This window comes from Arvicanthis niloticus, chromosome 18, assembly GCF_011762505.2.
Source record: "Arvicanthis niloticus isolate mArvNil1 chromosome 18, mArvNil1.pat.X, whole genome shotgun sequence".
Taxonomy (NCBI): domain Eukaryota; kingdom Metazoa; phylum Chordata; class Mammalia; order Rodentia; family Muridae; genus Arvicanthis; species Arvicanthis niloticus.
Genome location: NC_047675.1, coordinates 12,347,901 through 12,368,058, shown reverse-complemented (window position 1 = coordinate 12,368,058; position 20,158 = coordinate 12,347,901). Strand labels below are relative to the sequence as shown.

Below are 20,158 nucleotides of genomic sequence, written 5' to 3'. Positions count from 1 at the left end.
TACCAACAGAACTATGTCCCATGACCATCTCTCTCTTTTAAAAAAAAAAAAAAAATCTGGCTATGCCTGTGTGCTTCCATGGCCCTGCATGAGTGTGGTGGTGAAATTCCAGACCTGTATTCATAGGTGAACAGCTTGGGCTGGCCACAGGTCTTCAGCTCTGTCCCAGAAATAAAAAACCCATGACTCCTCACTTCAGCACCACCTCAGAGTTCACAGACCGAAGAAGTGACCACAAAGGCAGCCACCCAGGGGTCAGGGGTGACCCCACCTGTCAGGCATAGGATTCTCTTGTGAAAACAGGGACCCCCATCTTTCCAGGAGGAACTAGAGCACCCCTTTCTTTTTGGCTGGCAGCACCCACAGTTGAAATCCTTGCTTATCTTCTATGCTGGGTGTGTGCCCGCTTTCCTAAGAGGCCCACCCAGCTGCCAAGCAGCTCTGGAGCCCAGTATTGCCCAGCTCCACCTTCCGTGGCCCAGGATATGGCTGGTGAAGCCCAGATGTTTAAGCTATCCATCCCCCACTGCCGCTGGCATCCTGGCAGGCAATGCCATGAGCTTGCTTCTCGCTCTCCAACACCTGCATGGGAAGAACACACCTGCCGCCAGCTGTAGCCAGGTGGGCAGCTGGCAAGAGGGAATGTGGGGGATTCCAGCTGTGACACTCCAGCTGTGCCCAACCCCCTGGTAACACCCCCCTTCTCAATGTCTTCAGAGCCAGGTGTGCCCTTAGATCTGGGCTCTGGGAGACAAGAAGGCTGGGCTACTACTCTGCTTCTCTGTGAGAAACACCCCCTCCAGCTGTCAGCTGTGGTGACTCTCTATCTGTGTATGTGTGGGGGTGCCCTTGGTATAAAAAATGGAATCTGAGTGAGAGGTAAGCTGAGTGCAAATATGTGTGAATACAAGGGCAAGAGCTTGGCTTCTGTGGGAGTGATGGACATAGTGTGTGAATCTAAGGAAAAGTATGTGTGTGTGTGTGTGTGCACACAGGGAGATGCTGTGGTGTGAGCTTCAGTGTATGGATTGCAGCACGCATGTGTGTGAGTGAATGAAGAGCTAGACTGATTGTGTGCAAAGATGGAGGAGACAGTGTGTGTGTGCAATGGATGTCATGTGTCTAGGTGAAAGTGGCTATGATGTGTGTGTAAGGTATGTGTGGGATGGAATGGACTCTGTATATATGGGAACGAGACTGGAGGGATGTGTGGGTGTGTGAATATAGTACTGGTGGGCGGCATTAGGTGCAAGTGAAGACTAGAGTGTGTGTGTGCAAATGAAAGGATGTGTGAATGAGAGATAAGGTGTGGTGTATACGTATGGAGGGGTTGGTGGTGGTGTGTGTGTGCAAGGTTGATGGTGTGTTGTGTGCATCTGAGGAGTTGATGTGCATGTGTTTGTGTGAAGGGTTCAAGTATGTGTTTACAGGGTTGATAGTGTACAGTATGTGTGTGTGTGCATAAATACTTTATGGTGTATGTGTGTGAAGGGCTGATGTTGTCTAGTGTGTGTGTGTGTGTGTGAGCACTGTGGTTGTAAAGGGTTGATGTCTGGTGTATGTGTGAAAGGGCTTGATGTTTGGAATATGTGTGTATAAGGGCTTGATTTTGTCTGGAGTGTGTGTGTGTGTAAGGGCTTGATGTTGTCTGGAGTATGTATGTGTAAGGGCTTGATGTTTTCTGGTATGTGTGTGAAGGTTTGGTGGTGTGGAGTATGCATGTGTAAAGGGTTGATGTTGTCTGTGGATGTGTGTATGTGTGTAAGGGGTAGATGTCTGGTGTGTATGCATGTGTAAAGGGTTGATGTTGTCTGTGGGTGTGTAAATGTATGTAAGGGGTAGATGTCTGGTGTATAGGCGTGTGTAAAGGGTTGATGTTGTCTGTGGGTGTGTATATGTATGTAAGGGGTAGATGTCTGGTGTATATGTGTGTGTAAAGGGTTGATGTTGTCTGTGGGTGTGTATATGTGTGTAAGGGGTAGATGTCTGGTGTGTATGTGTGCATGTGAAGGGTTAATGCTGTGCATGTGTATTTGTGTCCAGGGTTAATGTTTAGTGAGTGTGTATGGTTTATGTTATTGTGTGTCTGAAAGAAGGGTTGATATTGTGGTGTGTGTGTGTGTGTGTGTGTGTACTCGAGTGCAGGATTGTTGTCTGCTATGTGTGTGAAGGAGTTAAACACCCCCTCCCCAGCCCTACATCTTCTGTCTCTTCCCCTAGCCATCCAGGTCCTGGATCTCCTCAGTCCTGGTCCCCCCTGGATCCATCTGTCTCCTGGGTTCCCCTTTCTGGGGCCGTCCTGCTTCCCCAAACTCTTCAGTCCCCCAATCCCTCCCAGCCCCCAGTTCTCACTGTACCCCTAGCCCCAGATAGCACACACTTTCAGCCCCCTCTTGCCCTGGAGCCCCTCCCCCTCCTCTGTGGCAGTCCTGAAACTTTAACCGGGTGTTAAAAGTTTCTGTTTACGAGAAGCCCTTGAATTTTTAAGGACATATCAATTCCCTCCCTCTGCCAGGCATGCATCCCTGCCTCACAGGCAGCCACTGTGGGTGCAGGGGGAGGCCTGGATCACCACATGGGATCCCACGGGCCATGGCCAAGTAGAATGACAGACACATCACATCAGCGGATGGCTTCAGGCATAGAGACCCTGCTCCCTGATACACAGGCATACATATCTATCAAGTAACACACATGAATTCAGGCTGATGTCTTCAGACAAGTGTGTCCACCACTGACAGGTAGTCCTTTCTTAGTGCACACACACACACACACACACACACACACACACACACCACACACACACAATTCTGTGTTTTGAGATAGGGTCTCAGGTAGCCCACAGTGGCCTCCAGTTTGCTGTGTAGACAAGAATGACCTTGAACTTCTAACCCTGCTGCCTTTGTCTCCAGAGGGTTGAGATGGTAAGTATGTGCCACCATGACGGGTTTATATAGTACTGGGGACTGAAGCCAGGACTTCATGGATGCCTGAAAGACACTCTACCAACCGAACCATACCCCCACTCCTACGTTGTTTTTACATATATATACACAGAAGCACAAGCATGTCACACACACACACACCCCAGCTGTGCACACATACACACTGGCATGGTCTGGCATACATGGAAACATATCTGACACATTCTGACCATATACACCCATAGCTATGGACTGTGTACACAGGATGACCTTGAACTTGAACACATGGATATATGTTACATGGGCTAACATACAGGCACATACCTGACAAAGAAAGACAACCAATGCCTGGTGCACAAACACATATGCTCACACACAGTCATGTTAGCATCATCTGATACACACAGCTATTCATCTACTGACATGGTCTTATACACTTACTGGCATGGACTGACTCACAGACCCATATCCCAGACACAGACACCCAACCTCAACCCACTCTGGTACACGCTCTAGTGGCTGGGTCCCACAGGAAAACAAAAGCAGGGGAAGTTCTCATGGGCAGTCCCTCTGTGACCTTTGGACACTTACCTGCTGGGACACACACACACACACACACACACGGACATACAGGGAAAACATGTTACAGATCTCCAGTGTGTCTGCACTGACAAGTTGGGTCAGTGCTGATGCACCCAGGTGTCCTGTGGCCTCACCTCCTCTGAGTGACATTTCCACCAGTGACCAGTGTTCCCTGTCCCGCTATGTCCCCTGTGCCTCGCATAGGGAGGTGGAAGGCACCTTTGCTGACTCATAGACACCTCCATGGGTACAGCCACACCCACGTCACTACTCAGAATATACTGAGCACACACACACACACACACACACACACAATTGGCCTTGCTCAGACCCACACCAGACGCCACAGGCACATCACTCGCCGTCCTATCTCAGAGGTTTTGGAACAAGGGGCATAGCATCCAGGGACATTTCTGCATACACATCCTTGTGCCTGCTAGCCCCTACACACTCACCCACACACACCTGGGAACCTATGCCACCCCCGTCAGACAATGCATTGCTGAGAATTGCCACAGCTTCTTGGTGCAGGAGCCTGACAAGGTGCTAGCTGCACCTGGCACTAGGAAGCAGCTGCCTGGGGACTGAGGCACAGCCTTCCCACCCAACCTAGGGTCACCCAAGAGTTCTCTATATCCTACTTCAGAGTTTCCAGTATCCTCTTCCCCCGACTCCTGCTTCCCTTCCTCTCTGTGAAGTCTTTTCCTTTCTCTCTCTGTTGCTTGTTTTGAAACAGGGTCTCAGTACAGAGCCTGAGCCAGCCTCAGAACTGTGTAGCCCAGGCTGGTCTACAGCTCAGTCATAGTCTTCCTCTTGGAGCTTCCGAGTGCAGGCATTGCAGACACATGCCAACTCACCCCACCTCATTCCCATCTGCAGTGGAAATGGGGAATCCTGGGCCTGCAACAGGGGCTGGAGTTTCACCACAAAACAGATAATGTTCCCAAGTCCCGGGACGCGTGCAAAGGTATGAGAAACATATAAAGGGTAAGGGTGGTGTGTGTGTGTGTGTGTGTGTGTGTGTGTGTGTGTTACTTGGGAGAGTCTCTATAGAACCCGCCAGCTGTTTAGCTATCTGGATTGTAGATCAGTGTGCCCTAGGCCTGGGGTATATATGGACAACACAACGTGTGATGTGTGTGTTTGTGCCCCTGTACAGTGACACTTTGTGTCCTTTGTATTGGGGTTCCCCTGTGTCAGTGTCACTCTGTGACTGGGTTGCCACAGCTGTCTTTCAAGATATTTTGGCTTGGCTGTGTGTTGATGTGTCATTGTGTGTCTGGAGTGTGACAAGGTATGGTTGTGTGTTCGTGTGTGTGTGTGTGTGTGTGTGTGAGTATTCTGCAGGAACGTGTGTGGCACGTGCATGAACATTAGTGTGGTTCTCCTTGTCGGTCCGCATTGGGACGACATGTGACAGTAGGTGGTGTGTGGCTCTTGCTCGTGTCTGTGCCCGGTGTGCACCGCCGTCTACTGTGACTCCATGAGGAATAGGCCCTGCGTTCCTCCGTGACATTTGTGCCCGTCCAAGCCCTGCTGCGTGTCAGCGTGTGTCAGCGCCCGAACGCCGGCCAGCACGTGTCGGGGCGGCCGCGTCGGTGTGCGTCCCCGCGTGTATGTGTGTGTGCGTGTGTGCGTGTGTGCATGTGTGTGCGCGCCGGCCGCGCTCGCCCGCCCCGCCCGCCCCTCCCCGCGCCCCTCCTCCCGCCCGCGCCGCCCGCCCGCTCCCTCTCCCCGGAGTGCGCCGCTTCCAAACTTTGTCTAAACTTTCACTTTCACAGCGCGGCGGCGGCGGCGGCGGCGGCGGTGGCGGGCGAGGGCGAGCGGCCGAGCGGCGGCGGCATGGAGTAGACGCGCGGCGGCGGCGGCGGCGGTGGCGGCGGCGGCGGCGGCGGACGCGAGAGGCAGCGGCGAGCGCGGCGGCGGCGGCCCGGAGCCCGCGGGGCCGAGCCTGTGAGCGCGGAGCGGCGGCGGGCCGAGCGGGGCCGCGGGCCGGGCGGGCGCCGCGCGGCGGAGGCCGGAGCGAGCGGAGCCGGAGCCCGAGCGCCAGCCAGCGCGACGCCGCCTGCCGGGCCTGCCCTCGCCGCGGCCGGCCTCCGCGCTCGCGCCCGGGCGCCCAGCGATGTACTCCCCGTACTGCCTCACCCAGGTACCGGCCGCCGCCCCCGCGCCCCGGGAGGGCCGGGCCGGGGTCCCGCAGGCGCGCGGGCAGCGGGCGGGGCGCGGGGGGCGCTGCCCCGGGGCGCGCGGCGGGAGTGCGTGGAGATGGGGGCGAGGGGCGAGCGCGCGCCGCGGGGCGCGGCGGACAGCGGACCCCTGCTGCTGCGCGGCGACGCGGTGTGGTGGCAGGCGCGGGCGGGCAGGGTGACACGGCGGCAGGAGGCAGAGTGGCCCCGGGGCGCCGGGGAGCACGGGCGGGCGGCGTTCCCTGCGCGCGGCGCGGCGCGGCCGCCCCGGGGTGGCAGTGGCGGGCGTGTGGGCAGCCGCTGTGCGTGCGGCTGGGGTGCCCCGGGCGGCCCGAGCGGCCCGGGCGTCTCCCCAAAGTCTTTGTTCAGGCCTCGCATGGGAGCGGGGCTGAGAAAATGGCGGGGCTCCCAAATTTCGGAGGGGCAGGGGAGGGGAGGGAGGGACGGGCGTGCTGCCAGCCCGGGCCGCGCCTCTCTGCGGATCCTGGACGTTTGCAGACGCGGCTCCCCGGCCCCAAACTTTTCCTCCGTGCAAACTTTCCGGTCTCAAAGACCAGGATCGCCACGGCGTGGACCTGGAAGTGCCCCGGGGAATCCCGGTCCGCCACCCGCAGGCGGGAAGGGCGGGAGTAGCGGTGGCCACCGCAGGTCGACCCTGTTGGGATCAGCCGTCGGGTCAGCCTCGGGCACAGCAGCGCCGACCTTGGCGTGCTTCGGGAGCGCGAGCGCGAGAACGCGTCCCGCCTCCAGCGAAGTTCCCTGCGCAGTGTGTAGCGGAGGCTGAGGCCTGGAGCACGCCTGATCTGTCACCCCACTCTTTCTAGCGCTCTGAGAGGGCACGGGCCAGCCCAGCCCAGACCTAGAGGGGCCTCACAGCTATATCTGCAGGACTAGGCCAGGGCAGGTGACAGATTTCGGCAGGCAGAGGGGATTTATGGAGGTTCTCTAGCCTTGCCTGCTGGCCAGGCCTGTCTATGGGAGCTCTTTAGGCCAACCCTGAGTCCCTGATGGCCCCCTTTGCTAAGCCAGAGCCCTTTCAGACAAGTACTAAAAGTGCCACCACCTTAGAGTGGAAACACACACCCATGGTGTATATATATGGCCAGGTATGTGAGAAGCATGCCAGGATGTTTTGAAGGGCATGAAGGTATATGCAGGCGGGTTACAATTCCAACGACAGCGCTCTTGTAGTCCCAGGGACTAGTTGTCTGTGTGTCTATGTGTCTAGAGTCTGTATGTGACTCCCCCATAGGCTGGCAGTGGCCAGACTGCGTGGCACAAACACCGATGACCAGGCGAGATGGTGTGTCTTCCAGTACAAATCACATGCATGTGTGTGTGTCAGCCTAGGAGGCCGTGCTTCCCTGTCCTGTAGGCATTAAGGGCCAGTCTGACCACCATAGCAGTGTGGGTCTGTTCCTTCAAGTTGTCAACTACCTACCCTATGTTGGGTTCCCCACAGGAGGACCTGGTCAGCTATCTAGATCTGAGCTGTGGCTACCTTCAGGGTGATTGATGATCTGCTCGTCTCTCTAGCTGATGTCTGAGGTCTAGTGGGACAAAGACCCCATGCTCCAGCAGCTACCTTGTCTACCAGGCTGCTAGCCTGCCTCCACTCCAACCTTGCCAGACATCTGGGCTTGCCCCCTCCTCACCCATGGGTCAGGTGAAGCACCCACTGCTGGAGAGAAAATGCCAGCTGATACACTGGTGCCAAGGCTACGGAGGGACTGGGATGGCCCCCAGATTTGGGGTGATGGCCTGGGCTTGGCTCTGTGGCACTCCAGAAGGGAATACGGGCTCCAATCTGTGCGAGTTACAGCTTGCACATGCCAGGCTGCCTGGGAGGGGAGTGGGCACAATCTCACCAGTCTGCCAGCCCTGCATGGTGGGCAGGGAAACCCCTTTGCTTAGGGTCCTTGGCAGCCTTCGGTCATCAGGGTCTGGCTGTCCCTGTCTCTCGGCCACGTCTCTTTTCACAAACCTTTCTACTGCCATAGCTTGCCTTCCATCTTTGCTTCTCCAACAACCTCTTTCACTGGCTGGCCTTTTTTTGTGTTTCGCTATCTCTGCTCTTTGTCTGTTCCTTGTCATCTCTGCCCTGTATTTCTAGCTGTCCCTCTGTCCCTGTCTCTGGTTTGGCTCTGGCCACCCCCATTTCACTCTCAGACTCTCTCTATACCCCCTCACCCTCTCTTTCTTCTTTCTTTCTTTCTTTCTTTCTTTCTTTCCCCCTAAACCAGAATTGGCTTCAATTTTAAAGTCAATAAATGATTGAACAGAAGCAAGCTTGGAGCAGCAGGGCTTGGTGGGGCTGGCAAGAGGAAGGGTAGTGGGAAGGACCTCCTAGAAAAGAGACTGATCCAGCGGTGGGTGGGGCCGTTCTGCTGAAGCCCTTTCCAGCCACAGGCCTGAGTCTCAGGTGGACATCAGGAATCGGGTGGACTCCGTGGGCCTCTCAGTGATGGACACACACACACACACACACACACACGTACTGTCACCACCAAGGGGAGATCATAAACACTGTAATCACCGTCACATCTAGACACAGAGCTCTTGTCATACACTTCAACACACATGTGCCTCTTGGGATGGTATGCGTGTACCATCCATGTATGTTCAGACATGAAAATCTTCCTGTCACATAGCCACCAAGGCCAAACTGTGTGCCTGTGTTCATAAACACCAACACTTTTACACACGTCACTCTCAAGACAGGCCGGCAATGTGTGGATATGTCACAGAAACCGTAGTAGCTCCCAGAGTCACGGTTCCCTTGACACAAACTCGGCCACAGTAGGTATGAATGTGCACACAAGGTTGAGGACGGAGGGCGGTGGGCATATATCTTTACATAGAGACATGACATCATTGGCTTTCAAGTTGTGAACAAGACTTTCTCTAACACCTACATACACGTCCATGTCTTCCCACTTGTGGCTACAAGAACATATATGCTAGTATGCAGACAGTTGTGAACACACAACGATACACATGGATGTACACAGATAGGATCACACTTGGATGGGCACCTCTGCCAATCGTCCCCATGGTGATCGTAGAACCTTTGATCTTGCACAGTCGTGTACACACTTGAAGGTGAACTGGACCTGCCCTTTGTCTCTTCCCCATGGCAGTGGCTTTTTTTCTGGCTCACTATGGCCACTCTTCTGACCCTGCAAACTATGGACTGCTCTTTGTTCTTGAACTGGTACTCACAGTTTATTTTTCATTTGTTTCTTGATATGGATGTCTCACCGCGTAGCCCAGGCCGGCCTTGAGCTTACAGCAGTCATCCTGGGGCTACAGGAGTGGACCACAATGCTCCATCTTGGTAGTTTTGCTTTTGTTTGTTCAGTTGAGGCAGGATGTCATGCAGCCCAGGCTAGCAGTGTATTAAAGATAGCCTTAAACTCTTGACCCCCTTGTCTCTGTCTCCACTCCTAAGAGCTCGGACCACAGGTATGAACCACAACGCCTGGAGATGCTGGCTTTTCTCTCTGTGCCTCTGGCTTCGCACACACCTCCAATCCCTAACGTAAAAATGAGACAGACACAAGTTGGGTTACTTTTGGCACCACACTGGGGTCCTGGGAGATGTTCAGGTGGTGGGCCTGGCTGAATTCAGAGCCATCGCTCTGTTGGGTTACTACATCCCCCAAAGGAGCTTGGGTTCTTGGCCTAGACATGAGTGTCTTATGCAGTTTCCAGGGCTGCAGATGGAGGGTGTGGCGGCAGAGGTCAAGGACTAGTCAGCAGGGGGGTTAAGTTTTCTCTCTGCATCTCCTGGTCTTGGGACTTAAAAGTACAGGGTTCCCTGGTCTGTGAAGTACATGTATATCTTTACGCCCTGTAATGCAACTCACTGCCATGCTGAGCATGTGATGTGTGCTTGAGACATGTCCCTGTCATTATATTGGTTGTCATCATCTGGACCCTCCCTGCATAGAGAAGGTTGATCATGAAAGCAAGAAAAGAGTTGGAGCCTTTTGCCACTGTGGCAGTCCCCATGTACTTCCTGGAGGAGGAAGCAAGAACTTGGAAGGACAGGGCTCGGCTCTTTTTCTCTTATTGGAGTCCTGTAGACTAAGCCAAGGGTGACAGACTTCATAGTAGGGCAAGGTGACTGGCGCGAGATGGCCTTCCGGGTCTAATGGGAGCCAGGTATCTCTTGGTGAAGAGTGTGTGAGCACCCTCGGTTCTGGATGGAAGCAGGACAAAGCATGGAGACTTGGTTCATCATGTTAGTGACTTAGAGATGTCCCCACTGTTCCAAGCCACTTACACATCTGCACTGATTGTGATGGGGATCCACCATAGGACAGGACACTGTGCGAGCACGTGACAGCGATAGCTGTGGGCACGATCCTGTGCCCACACAGGATCACCACCACGGCAATAGCTGTGGTGACTCTGGATCCACATGTTTTGAACTGCATAGATTCTCTGCCCCCAGGAATGGGGCTGGAATTTAGGTGGTCCTTCAGCACCCTTCCTCCAGTTGGTCACGACAGGCAGAGAAGACCCCTACCTACTTTCTCCAACTTGGTACTGGACATACAGCTTCAGTCCCTGGTAAGCTGGGTTGACGAACAAGAGGGGTGTCTACCTTCCTGTCACCAAAGTCCTGGGTGTGGGGCCAGGAGGATGAAGGAATGTCTGTAATAGGCTGCCAAGGTTCTCAAGATTCCTGTATCTTGACCAGGATGCCAGGTGGTCTTCCAGCCACCACATCGTCGGGGCCCAGTATGACCATGTGGATGTTCCTTTCCAGTTGTTTTTTGAGTTTGTTGATAGGTGCTACCTGCATTCGACTTTAAGGACTGTCTCACATTTTTCCTCTTATGTGTTTGGTGACAGTGTGGCTGATGTGTGCATCACCACACATGTTCATGCCTCTGTGCCATGTCCTTGTCCAGGCCTTTGGTAACACTGTAGCAGTCACCGTTACCACCACTGTGGCTGGGCTTCAGAGTGTAGTGACTGTCACAGTGACAGGCAGGTCCCTCCTAGAACAATGAATTGGCCTGTATATTTCTGGAAGGAAAATAGTCACTGCTAAGTGTGTATCGGTAGCTCACACATGTGTCAGCCTGCACTCACATACATGCCAGCATGTATCTGTGTGTGCCAGCCCCCGCCCCCATGTCGTTGTATATCCCGGGCTTGTCCCTGTGACTGCTGTGTCTTACCACATGGCCCTTCTCTCAGTCATTGCTTGGCTTCTGGGCATCATGCATGACGCCCATGATGTCCCTCGGCTTAGCAGCTGGAAGCAGGCTGGCCTCTTGTCCCTTCCCATGAGGTTGTGTGGCCATGGTGGCCCTGCTGTGGGCCCTGCTGTCCTCTGCCTGTCGTGGACAGAAGCTCATTGTGCAGGCAAGGTGCGGGTGTGTTGGGGCCGCCCATAGACCTCCCCCTGTCTGTTCAGTGCACATTGATTTTGGCTTCTGCCTGTGGCTGCCCTGGTCTGGCCAGCTGGGTTTTCGGCTGTCTCTGTGGGCCTGAGGCCACTGTCCCTAGAGTCCTCAGCACCCCGTTGCCAGGCTTGCCTTGGGGTCCATACCCCAGAGCCACTTGGTATCCCTGGGAGGCTCTGAGGGTTCAGATTTGGAAACTGAGGCCCTCTTTCCTTCCCCCTTTCTCCAGCTCTTCCCTCTCTCCCTCCTCCCTTCCCTCCCCCTCCCGCTCCCTCTCTCCCTCTCTCTCCTGCCAAACGCATCTTGGCTCTCTCTGAATATCTCTCCTCCTCGATTTTTGGCTCCAGCTCTGGGCTCACTCACTAAAGGAAGAAGGGCTAGCTCCCCACCCCCACCCCTTCCTCAACACCTCCCCCTCCTTAGGAGCCCCCTCTGAGGGCGGGAGCAGCCTCTAGCAGGGACTTGGGCCCCAGAGTAGGCTTGGCCAAGGGGGGCCCAGGCCCAGAGGGTGAAGGGATGAGGGGGATTGGGCCTGGCAGCCTGAGGGGACAGTGGGCAGGGTGGCTATGCTGCCAGGTTGAGCAGGCGGGCAGGGAGGGGTCGGGGGCACAGAGCTGGGGTGTCTGGCTTCTGGTGGGGCTGGCAGGCCTCTGTGAGGCGCAGCTGTGCCCAGAACTCAGAGCCGCGTTTGCCACCACTACCGATGTGGCTGCGCCAGCCAGAGAGGGGAGGTGGGTATCGGGCACTGCGGCTCTGCGCAGCCAATCAGATGCTGGGTTGCACTGGGGAGCTTTCTACCCACCAAACCCCACCCTGAAGGGAGCTGAGGGTGGCGGCCAGCAGTGGGCAGGGGTCAGTGCCCACCTCCATTGCTGGGACCCAGCTCTCTCTGCCAAAGCGGGTGGCAGCATTCCTAGCACAGGTCGGACCAGAGAAGGGTCTATCTGTCCCCACCTGAGTCTGTGAGACAAGCTGGAGGGAGGCATGATTCTGAGGTGCATTCAGCACCACTCCCATGTCTCAGGAGGTGACTTTTAGTCTGAAGCTCAGGGGAGAAGGGCACAAATCATCTAGGTGGGTCCAGGGAAATAGCAGTTTCAGTGCAGTCATCTGATGGGGGAGTTTATTCTGGGTCTGTCTCATACAAAGTCATACACCCACTGGCACAGGTGGGCACAGAGAGTCACATTGGCAACCCAAACCTCCCTCCAACATAAACGTGTGTGCACACGCACACACAGACGTGTACATACAAAGAGAGTCCCCCCCTACACACACCTACAGATACCCAGCCGCACCCCAGCATATCAGTGCGCATGACAGGCAGGGAGCCACGTGTGGGAGGAGATGCATGGGGACTCAAAGTCACACAACCACAGGCTGTGAAGCACAGTCCAGACCACAACCACCCAACACACAGGAACCCACGGAACCCACAAACACATGCACACAGTGACACAGCACATATGATCAACACAACACACACACACACACACACACACACACACACACACACACACACCAGATGCAGAAACATGCCTGTACTATACATGCAATAGAACACTCTTGGACACATGAATGGACACAGATAAATCCCTCAGCCCAGTACTTCAGAGTGATTTTACCCAACAGGAAATGTCTGGAAACATTTGGTTGGCACACATAAAGGGGCGTCACAGGCAACGAGTGGGTGGAAGCCAGGGATACTGTACAGGTCACCCCGCTACAAAGAATAATCCAGCCCCAATAAGGTCTGAAACACTACTTTGCAAGCATGTCCAATAATAAACACATAGATATAGCTGATGCTCCACACCCATGATACACGGATACATATCACGTGTAAGTAAGACAAAACGGCTAGCTAGCACAGGGTCTTACACAGACCTAGACATTGTCCCCTGTGCAACTGCACACATGTGAACCCAGGCACAGTGACACCCCTATATTATTAGTTTGCGTTTGGCCACAGTTGGGCCAGGTTAGAAATAGGCCCTCAAATGAGAGTACCCTTACTGGGGCCACATTACTGGATGACTGAGTCACATGACTGAGTCAGCCCTGATCTGTTATAGAATTTAGAGCCCTGGCTCTCTGGCTTAGCCTGTGGGATGTGTCCACGTGTGCCCAGGACTTTGCTGGTTTTCTGGACCCCAGAGCTGAGATATCTACTCACAATGCCTTGCAGCCACAGAGAACAGAAAATGGGACGAAGCCGAATTCTGCCGTGTCTTCTTTGTGGGGTCTCATCCTTTGGCCGTTGTCCCTTTGCAGGGCTGGGCCTGAACCCAGCCCTGAGGTGCTCAGCGGCCCTTACTCCAAGTCTTCAGCTTTTGGTTTCCTCTTCTGACCCCGAAAGAAGAGAAGAAAGCCGTAGGTAGCAGAACAGTGGCTAGAAGAAGCCTTTTGTAGAGGAATATCAAAAGGGATATTTATCCTAAAAATTATAGCCCATGGTGAATGTGTACAGAGAGCTGACCGTGTTGGCTCTTGGGCTAGATAGAGCCCTCTGAGTGCATGCCCTCATTTTCTTTTGTGTGAGGCAAGGTTTACTCTTAGGGGAGAGAGGCTTTCCAGGTTGGAATCCTGGGTCTGAGGCTCCCTCTGTGACCCTAGACACATCACTCAGCCTTTCTGGGTTTTATTTAGAAAGCAGGGTTGTGGCTAGCATGGGGGTAAACTCTGACTTGTAAAAATATTTTTATTTTATGTGTATGAGTGTTTTGCCTGCATGTATACTTGTGTACCACATGTGTACCTGGTACCTAAAGAGGTCAGAGGTCAGAAGGTGTTGCATCCCCTGGCACTGGGTGCTAGGTATTAAACCTGGGTCTTCTATAAGAGTAATCATTAAGCCAACTCTCCAGCCCGAGGAGGTGAACCCCTTTTAATTCTAGTACTTGGGAGGCTGAGGCAGGAGGATTACAAGTTTCAGACCAGCTTGGTTTAAATAGCCCGGCCCTGTCTCAGTATATTGAGTGTGGTGGTTTGCCTTTAATTTCAGCACTTCAGAGTCAAAGGCAGGAAGGTCTTTATGTAGTTTGAGGCCAGCCTGGTCTTCATAGGGAGAACTGGTTTGCAGAAAATGCTCTAAAATTGCCCAGGAATATGAACCCATGCCCTTGATCGTATATATGACTAAATGAGATCCAGGGAAGCTGTATGTAGTGCTAGGATCAAGAGCAGGAGGCTGTGTGGCCTCCGCGGGTTCCTGATCTCCACTCCTTTGAGTCCTGCGGATGAGGCAGCCCTTTCCTTGGCCTTCCCCTAATCCCTGATGTGAAACGTGCCTCAGCCTCAGTCCTGGTTGTCCCTACCTTATGACTCTGACCTTTGGGATGTTCTGTTTAATAAAGGTGGTCTTCCACACTTAGACTCCCATTAGTCAGGCCTGCCCCTCGGCACAGCAGGCCCGTTGCCCTCTCCCACACCTTGCTGGGCACCCAGCCGGAGCCTGTGTGCTAGGGGTACAGCCAGGGGGCCTGTGCATTCCTTTGACAAATATTTACTAGGCACCTCCTGGGTGCCAGGCCCTGTTCTAGGCCCTGGGGGCTCGGCATGGTGCAAAACCAGCAAAGGTGCCAGCCCCAGTGGGAAGGCAGACAGCAAGCCCGATAAACAAGGGTGTGTCCTGTCCTTGGGACTGTGCTAGGTGCTGTGGGAATGAGCTCAGCAGGGCCCTCAGAATGTAGGCAGTGCAGGGTTAGCAGAGGGGGCCTGGGCCCTCAGAGTGTAGGCAATGCAGGGTTAGCAGAGTGGGCCTGGCTACCAATTTCCATTACCCTCCATCACTCTCGTGGAGAGGAAGCCTAGAGGTTAAGGGAGAGGGGCTCAGCACTGTCTGCCAGAACCCAAGACCAATGGCCTGTCCATCTGCAGCCATCCTTTCTGCATCTGTGTGACACAGCATATGGTGTCTACCTAAGACCTGGGGACAGAATGGCTCTGTCCTCGTCTGTACAGAATCTGGACTTGGGCAGGCACTGAAATTTTGACCGTGGCACTCTGAGCCAGGGGGTGGGGTGGGGGCAACTGGTAGCCCAGAGTAGCACTTCCACCTGGAGCCCTGGATTTAGCTCCTGGGGGTGGGCCTGGTTTATTTTTACCTCAGCCTGTCACCCTGGCAGCACCAGGCTACACCATCTTTGCAGAGTCTTGGGGTCCTGCCATACTTTTCGGGGGGCCTGGCTTTGCATTCTGGGCCTCTAAACTCTCACTGGGCCACTAGACCCCTATATTCTAAAGTTCCCAAATCAAGGGCTCTAGGCAGGGGCCTAGGACAGGATCAATGCTAAAGGCTGGCAACCACCATACCCAGCCTGGTGGCATTTGGTTTGGCCCCCTGCCTGCCCCCACCCCCACCCTGTGCCTGGGCAGAGCCGAGCGGCTGCTAGTGCCAGTCTCCATTTCGGAGCTTGTGCAGGCGCGCGGGGGGGGGGGCATGCTGGGCACCTCCAGTCCCCTGCCTGTCCCGTGCAGCCTGGGGCCTGGTCCCCCCCATGCCTACTCCTTGGAAGGACTTGGAGCTGCTTTGCCCGCTGCCCCTTTGCAGCCCAGAGCTTGGCAAAGATGTCTGCCTGGCTTCCATCTTTCCCTAGTGTTCTTTCTTTCTCTTCATCCTTCTCTGCCTGCTATGGCTCACCATTCCTGGCATCACCTCCCTTCCCCTTCCTGTAGGCGCCAACCTCACTTCCAACCCCGCCATTGTTGGCTCTCTCAGCCTTTTCTGCCGCTTAGGGCTGGGACCAAAAATGGGGTTTTTGGAGGTGTGGGCATGTGGGTATCAGGGGCTTGCTGGTTACTTATCTGCATGTCTGGAATGGGCTTGTCCTCTAAGCCAGTTGGCTGACCTGCCTCTTCATTTAGCCTCAAGGTGGGCAGAGCTGGGCTTCTGGTAAGTAGGGATTCTTTCCTTTCTGAAAACCCCTCAGGGCTTGTGCTAGCCTCTGGACATCCAGAAGACCAGAGTGGCTGTTATCTGCATGCCAGGTGTCGGCAGGCAAAAGGGAGTCTTCATGGATGACGTGCCCACACCCTTCCCCTCAAGTTCTTCCTGGAGCTACTGGGTTCCTGCTCTCCCTCTCCAAAGCAGGGATGGGACTGACCAAGCCTGGTATTAAGGACGTGTGCCCCCCAGAGGGACAGGGGACTTTGGAGGAACCGGTTTGCTACCCCCCTCCCCCAAGCCCGCTGCCCGAGTCTCTGTGCACTAAACAAAGTTTGCTAAGTAACTTCAAATGTTATTTGAGGACGGCCTGGCCTCAGCCCAAGGCGGCCCTGTGGAAACTTGTTTTTCGCTGCCGAGGCTGCAAGTATCAAAGACACACTTTCGGATGAGGGGGGTGTGCTTTCGTGCCTCTCCCCCTCTGTAGCAGGGGCTGGCCCTGAGCGGACACTCAGAGCAGACATACTCAGGGCACACATATCTTCCTGGAGCATGCACACCAGAGACTGCATCGAGCTAGCCATACCATGTAACACACACTGAGGAAGGAGGCCTGAAACGTGTTCCTTGTGTGTGACACAAAGTAGTGGCCCCTAGCCTGAGTCCCCAGAATTTTTCCAGCCGGGAGGCTTTGTCCCTTTGCGGTTATCACACAGTTAGATGCTCAGAGTAATTTTTCTGTTTTGGGGTTCTGGGCATTCTTGGATAAGTCTCCCCAGCCTCAGTTTCCCTGCCCACAGAGGGGTGCTGAGTAGCTGGAGAGTTGAGTTCCACACTGGTTAGAATTCCTGGATTGGGGCCTGACCTGGCTGTTTTTCAGCTGTGTTTGGGCTTCCTGGTGTGTCCTAAAGGGTTGAGCCCCCAGCTCAGCTCTGAGCATGGGGCCTGTTATTTGAATGGCACTTCTAGGAGGTGGCTGGCATTAATCCCATCCTGACTGTGTGACTGTAACAAGGTGTGTACTGATCCCACCCAGAGGCCCTAACCCCACACAGGCCATCTCTTCCAAGTTCTCATGTCCCCTGGAATAACCTGTGTCAACCTTACTGTCTTGACTTCTCTAACCTTCCCTGGCTTTCCTTTTTCTCTTTTCTTCAGTCCTGGAGAATTTAATCCAGGGCTGTGAGCAGGTCAGGCAAGGGCTCCACCACTGAGCTGCGCCCCACTCTTCTCTGCTTCTTCCTGTCCCAGGCTGTCTCCTCTGTCCTCATCTCCCTTTCCTTTCTTCTCCAGGTCTCCAAGCCTTCTGCAGGAGGTCAGGAGGAGAGAGAACCGGTTACAGGGCATTAAGCCAGCCAGGCCTCAGGCCTTTCATTCCCTCAGGTCTTTAGTCACTCTCCTGAGGTCTTTAGTCACTCTCCTGGGGGCGGAGGTCACCCAAATACCAGCAAGGACTGAGCCATTCAGCTGACACTGTGGGGAGGCTTTGTCATGTGATCTGTTCCTATCACCTCTGAGGGTTGCAAATTGGTGGACCCCCTGGAATGGAAGGAAAAAGACAAGATTTGAGGGGAGAATGGGGTGTCACCCCCACCCGCCATGAGAGCTTACAACCCCCACTGTCAAGTATATCCTCACAGAGGTGGGTTTGTAGGGTCCCCCAGTACCAGCCCCACACACTGCTCATCTCCACTCACAGTCAATGCCCGCAACACCCGCCACCCGCAGTCTGTCGCGCGGTGACAGCCTGTCACAGGCACTGCCGCACACCGGCACAATCTGTCGTCCACGCACAGTCTCACACACAACCTGTCACACACACACACACACACAGCGGCACAGTCACACAGCCAGCCTCATGCGATCACACCAAGCGTCACAGCTTGTCACAGCCATAGATTCCCCACAATCAAAATAACAGCTAGGGACCCATCTCCAGAGCAGCTACACCGGGCAGCGGGTAGGCAGGCAGGCAGAAGCACCTGTGATCTACACCTTTCTAACATGAGGCAACTATGAATAGCTTCTTTTACAGAAAAGGAAATAAGAGGCCATGAACCCAGCTGCCCCATGGGGCTAGACCGAGTGGTGGTAGAGGGATTACTTGGGTCACCCTTTCAGCCCCACTTCCATACCCCCTTCCCTGCCCCAGGCTCCTCTCCTAGGAATTCCAGGTGGGAAAAAGTGAACTTCCAAAAGCTTGGCTATGAATCAGAACCTGCAGCTTTTGCTCATCCAACTGTCCATAGCTGGGGCAAATTGAACTGCCCCCTCTAATCCAGATGCTCTCTGGCTCCAAATGGTGCTCCGGTCGGCACCGGAATCCGATGACGTTCACCCGGGGTGGTATGTGCCTGCAATCCCAGCACTCAGGAGATAGATGCTGAGGCAGGAAGATTGCCACAGTTTGAGGTCAGTGTGGTATACATAGTTCCAGACTAGGCTGGACTAGAATAAGAATCTTGTCTCAAAAAACCCAAACCAAAATCCAAACCAAGAAACCCAACCAGTCACCCCCCAATTGGTAAAAACAACCATAGCAACACAAAAAGGGACGGGAATGTGTGGGACTATGGGAGGGCTAGCTACTGTGTGTGCCATGGGCAGGAACGGAGGGTCTGAAATGTTTGTGTATAATGGTAAGGCTGGGGTGGCCATGTGGTTTGCCGATGATGGCAGCCTAAGGTCCTGTGGGGATCCAGTTGGTAGGCTCGGGTCCTCTCTAGCAGTAAGAGGTCTGTGCCAGCCATGTACACGTGGCGACTTCTCGATCTCATCACTGTGCCCGGTCAGGCCCCAGCATCTCTATGTATCTGCACCCCTACCCCCAGGGGCCCTCGGCGTACCAGGGTGCTTCCGTCCTCCTTTCAGCCGCCTTCTTTAGCTTTCCCCTCCTTTGTTCCACCCCCGCCGGCTCCCGGGGCTTCCCCCATTGGAGTTGCCTCGGCCAAAACCAACACTGCTTCAACGACACCGCTCCGAAGCCTGCAGGGTGCGGGCCCTGCCCCTTTGGCCGACTCAGAGCCCAGATCCCAGCTCTTCTGGGTCTCAACAGCAACCCCGGGCACACGTGGCCGCTGCCAGAGAGTAGGACGCACAGGCAGGGAACAGCGTGCAATGTAGAATGTAGACTCCCGAGACACCTCAGTAGGGCTTTTGGGACTTGCACACACCTAAACAGGATCCAGCTGTTTGGCTCCAACCAGTCTCAAGCCGCCTTGAATCAGAATCTCTAGCGTCTGCGCATGTATAGGCCTACCACTCCACAGGGGGCACACATACACCTAAAGAAGCCCGACTGCGAGCGCGAGCGCGGGCCTCGGAGTCCCGACACTCTCAGTCCCTCCCCTGCGTGGGAGGTTAAAGCACGTGTACTACAGTGAGCGTCCACGGAGGTTCCTGACCCAGGTGATCTGTGTACTTGCAAGAGCCTCTAGTGCCCACGTTTGTGGCTCCAAGTGCGCTGGCACGCATCTCCCAAGCCTGCACACGAGTGTGTTTCACGTGAACCACACACCTGCCAGACCGCCCCGGGCACCTGGCTCCAAAACAGTATTCAGGCTGTTGGGGGGGGGGGGGGAGGCCGGGAGGGGAGACCTAGTTCGCACCTCTCCTTTTCTTTTAGAACACTCCCTCAAACATCCATCCCTGAGGGCTTAGATCAGACACCCCAGGACGGCTGCTGCCCAGTGGCACTCCTGCCTGTGCAGTGTTTATAGTTGCAGTTTTACCGTGTGTGTGTGTGTGTGTGTGTGTGTGTGTGTGTGTACTACTCTCCCTCGCCCTTCCCGCACCCTTTGTGCTAGGACTTTTCACCCCCTCTAGACTCGGACCAAACCTGCAAAACCTTTTTTTGCCTGGCAGGGACGGGAGGTTAAAGCAGGATGAACTCCCCTCTTTACTTCGGATGTCTCACGTTTTTAAAGGCCGAGGACCTCCTCCTAGGACCACTTGGGTTGCACGGTCAGATCCTTCAGCATTCCCCAAACACAATCCCGGTGGTGGGTGATTGAGGTCAGAGGACGTGTGTGTGTGTGTGTGTGTGTGTGTGTGTTTGCCTCAATCTACAAAGAGGCCATTTAATGCCCCCCCCCTACCTATTCTATGCTAAATTGCCACCAGCCGACCGTCTACCGTGGCCTTTGGGGCTGCGCGCTT

The 20,158-nt window shown here is 54.8% G+C and overlaps 1 protein-coding gene across 4 annotated transcripts in view; it reads left to right on the top strand.

Moving 5' to 3' along the window:
- The first annotated feature begins 5,497 nt into the window (after nt 1-5,497).
- Nfix (nuclear factor I X) overlaps nt 5,498-20,158 on the top strand; it is a 95,280-nt gene continuing 80,619 nt past the window's right edge. For all 4 annotated transcript variants that reach the window (XM_034522795.2, XM_034522789.2, XM_034522792.2 and 1 more), the window contains exon 1: nt 5,498-5,655. In XM_034522795.2, the coding sequence (XP_034378686.1) occupies nt 5,629-5,655 (27 nt within the window). In that variant the 5' untranslated portion in view covers nt 5,498-5,628. The remainder of the gene's footprint in view (nt 5,656-20,158) is intronic.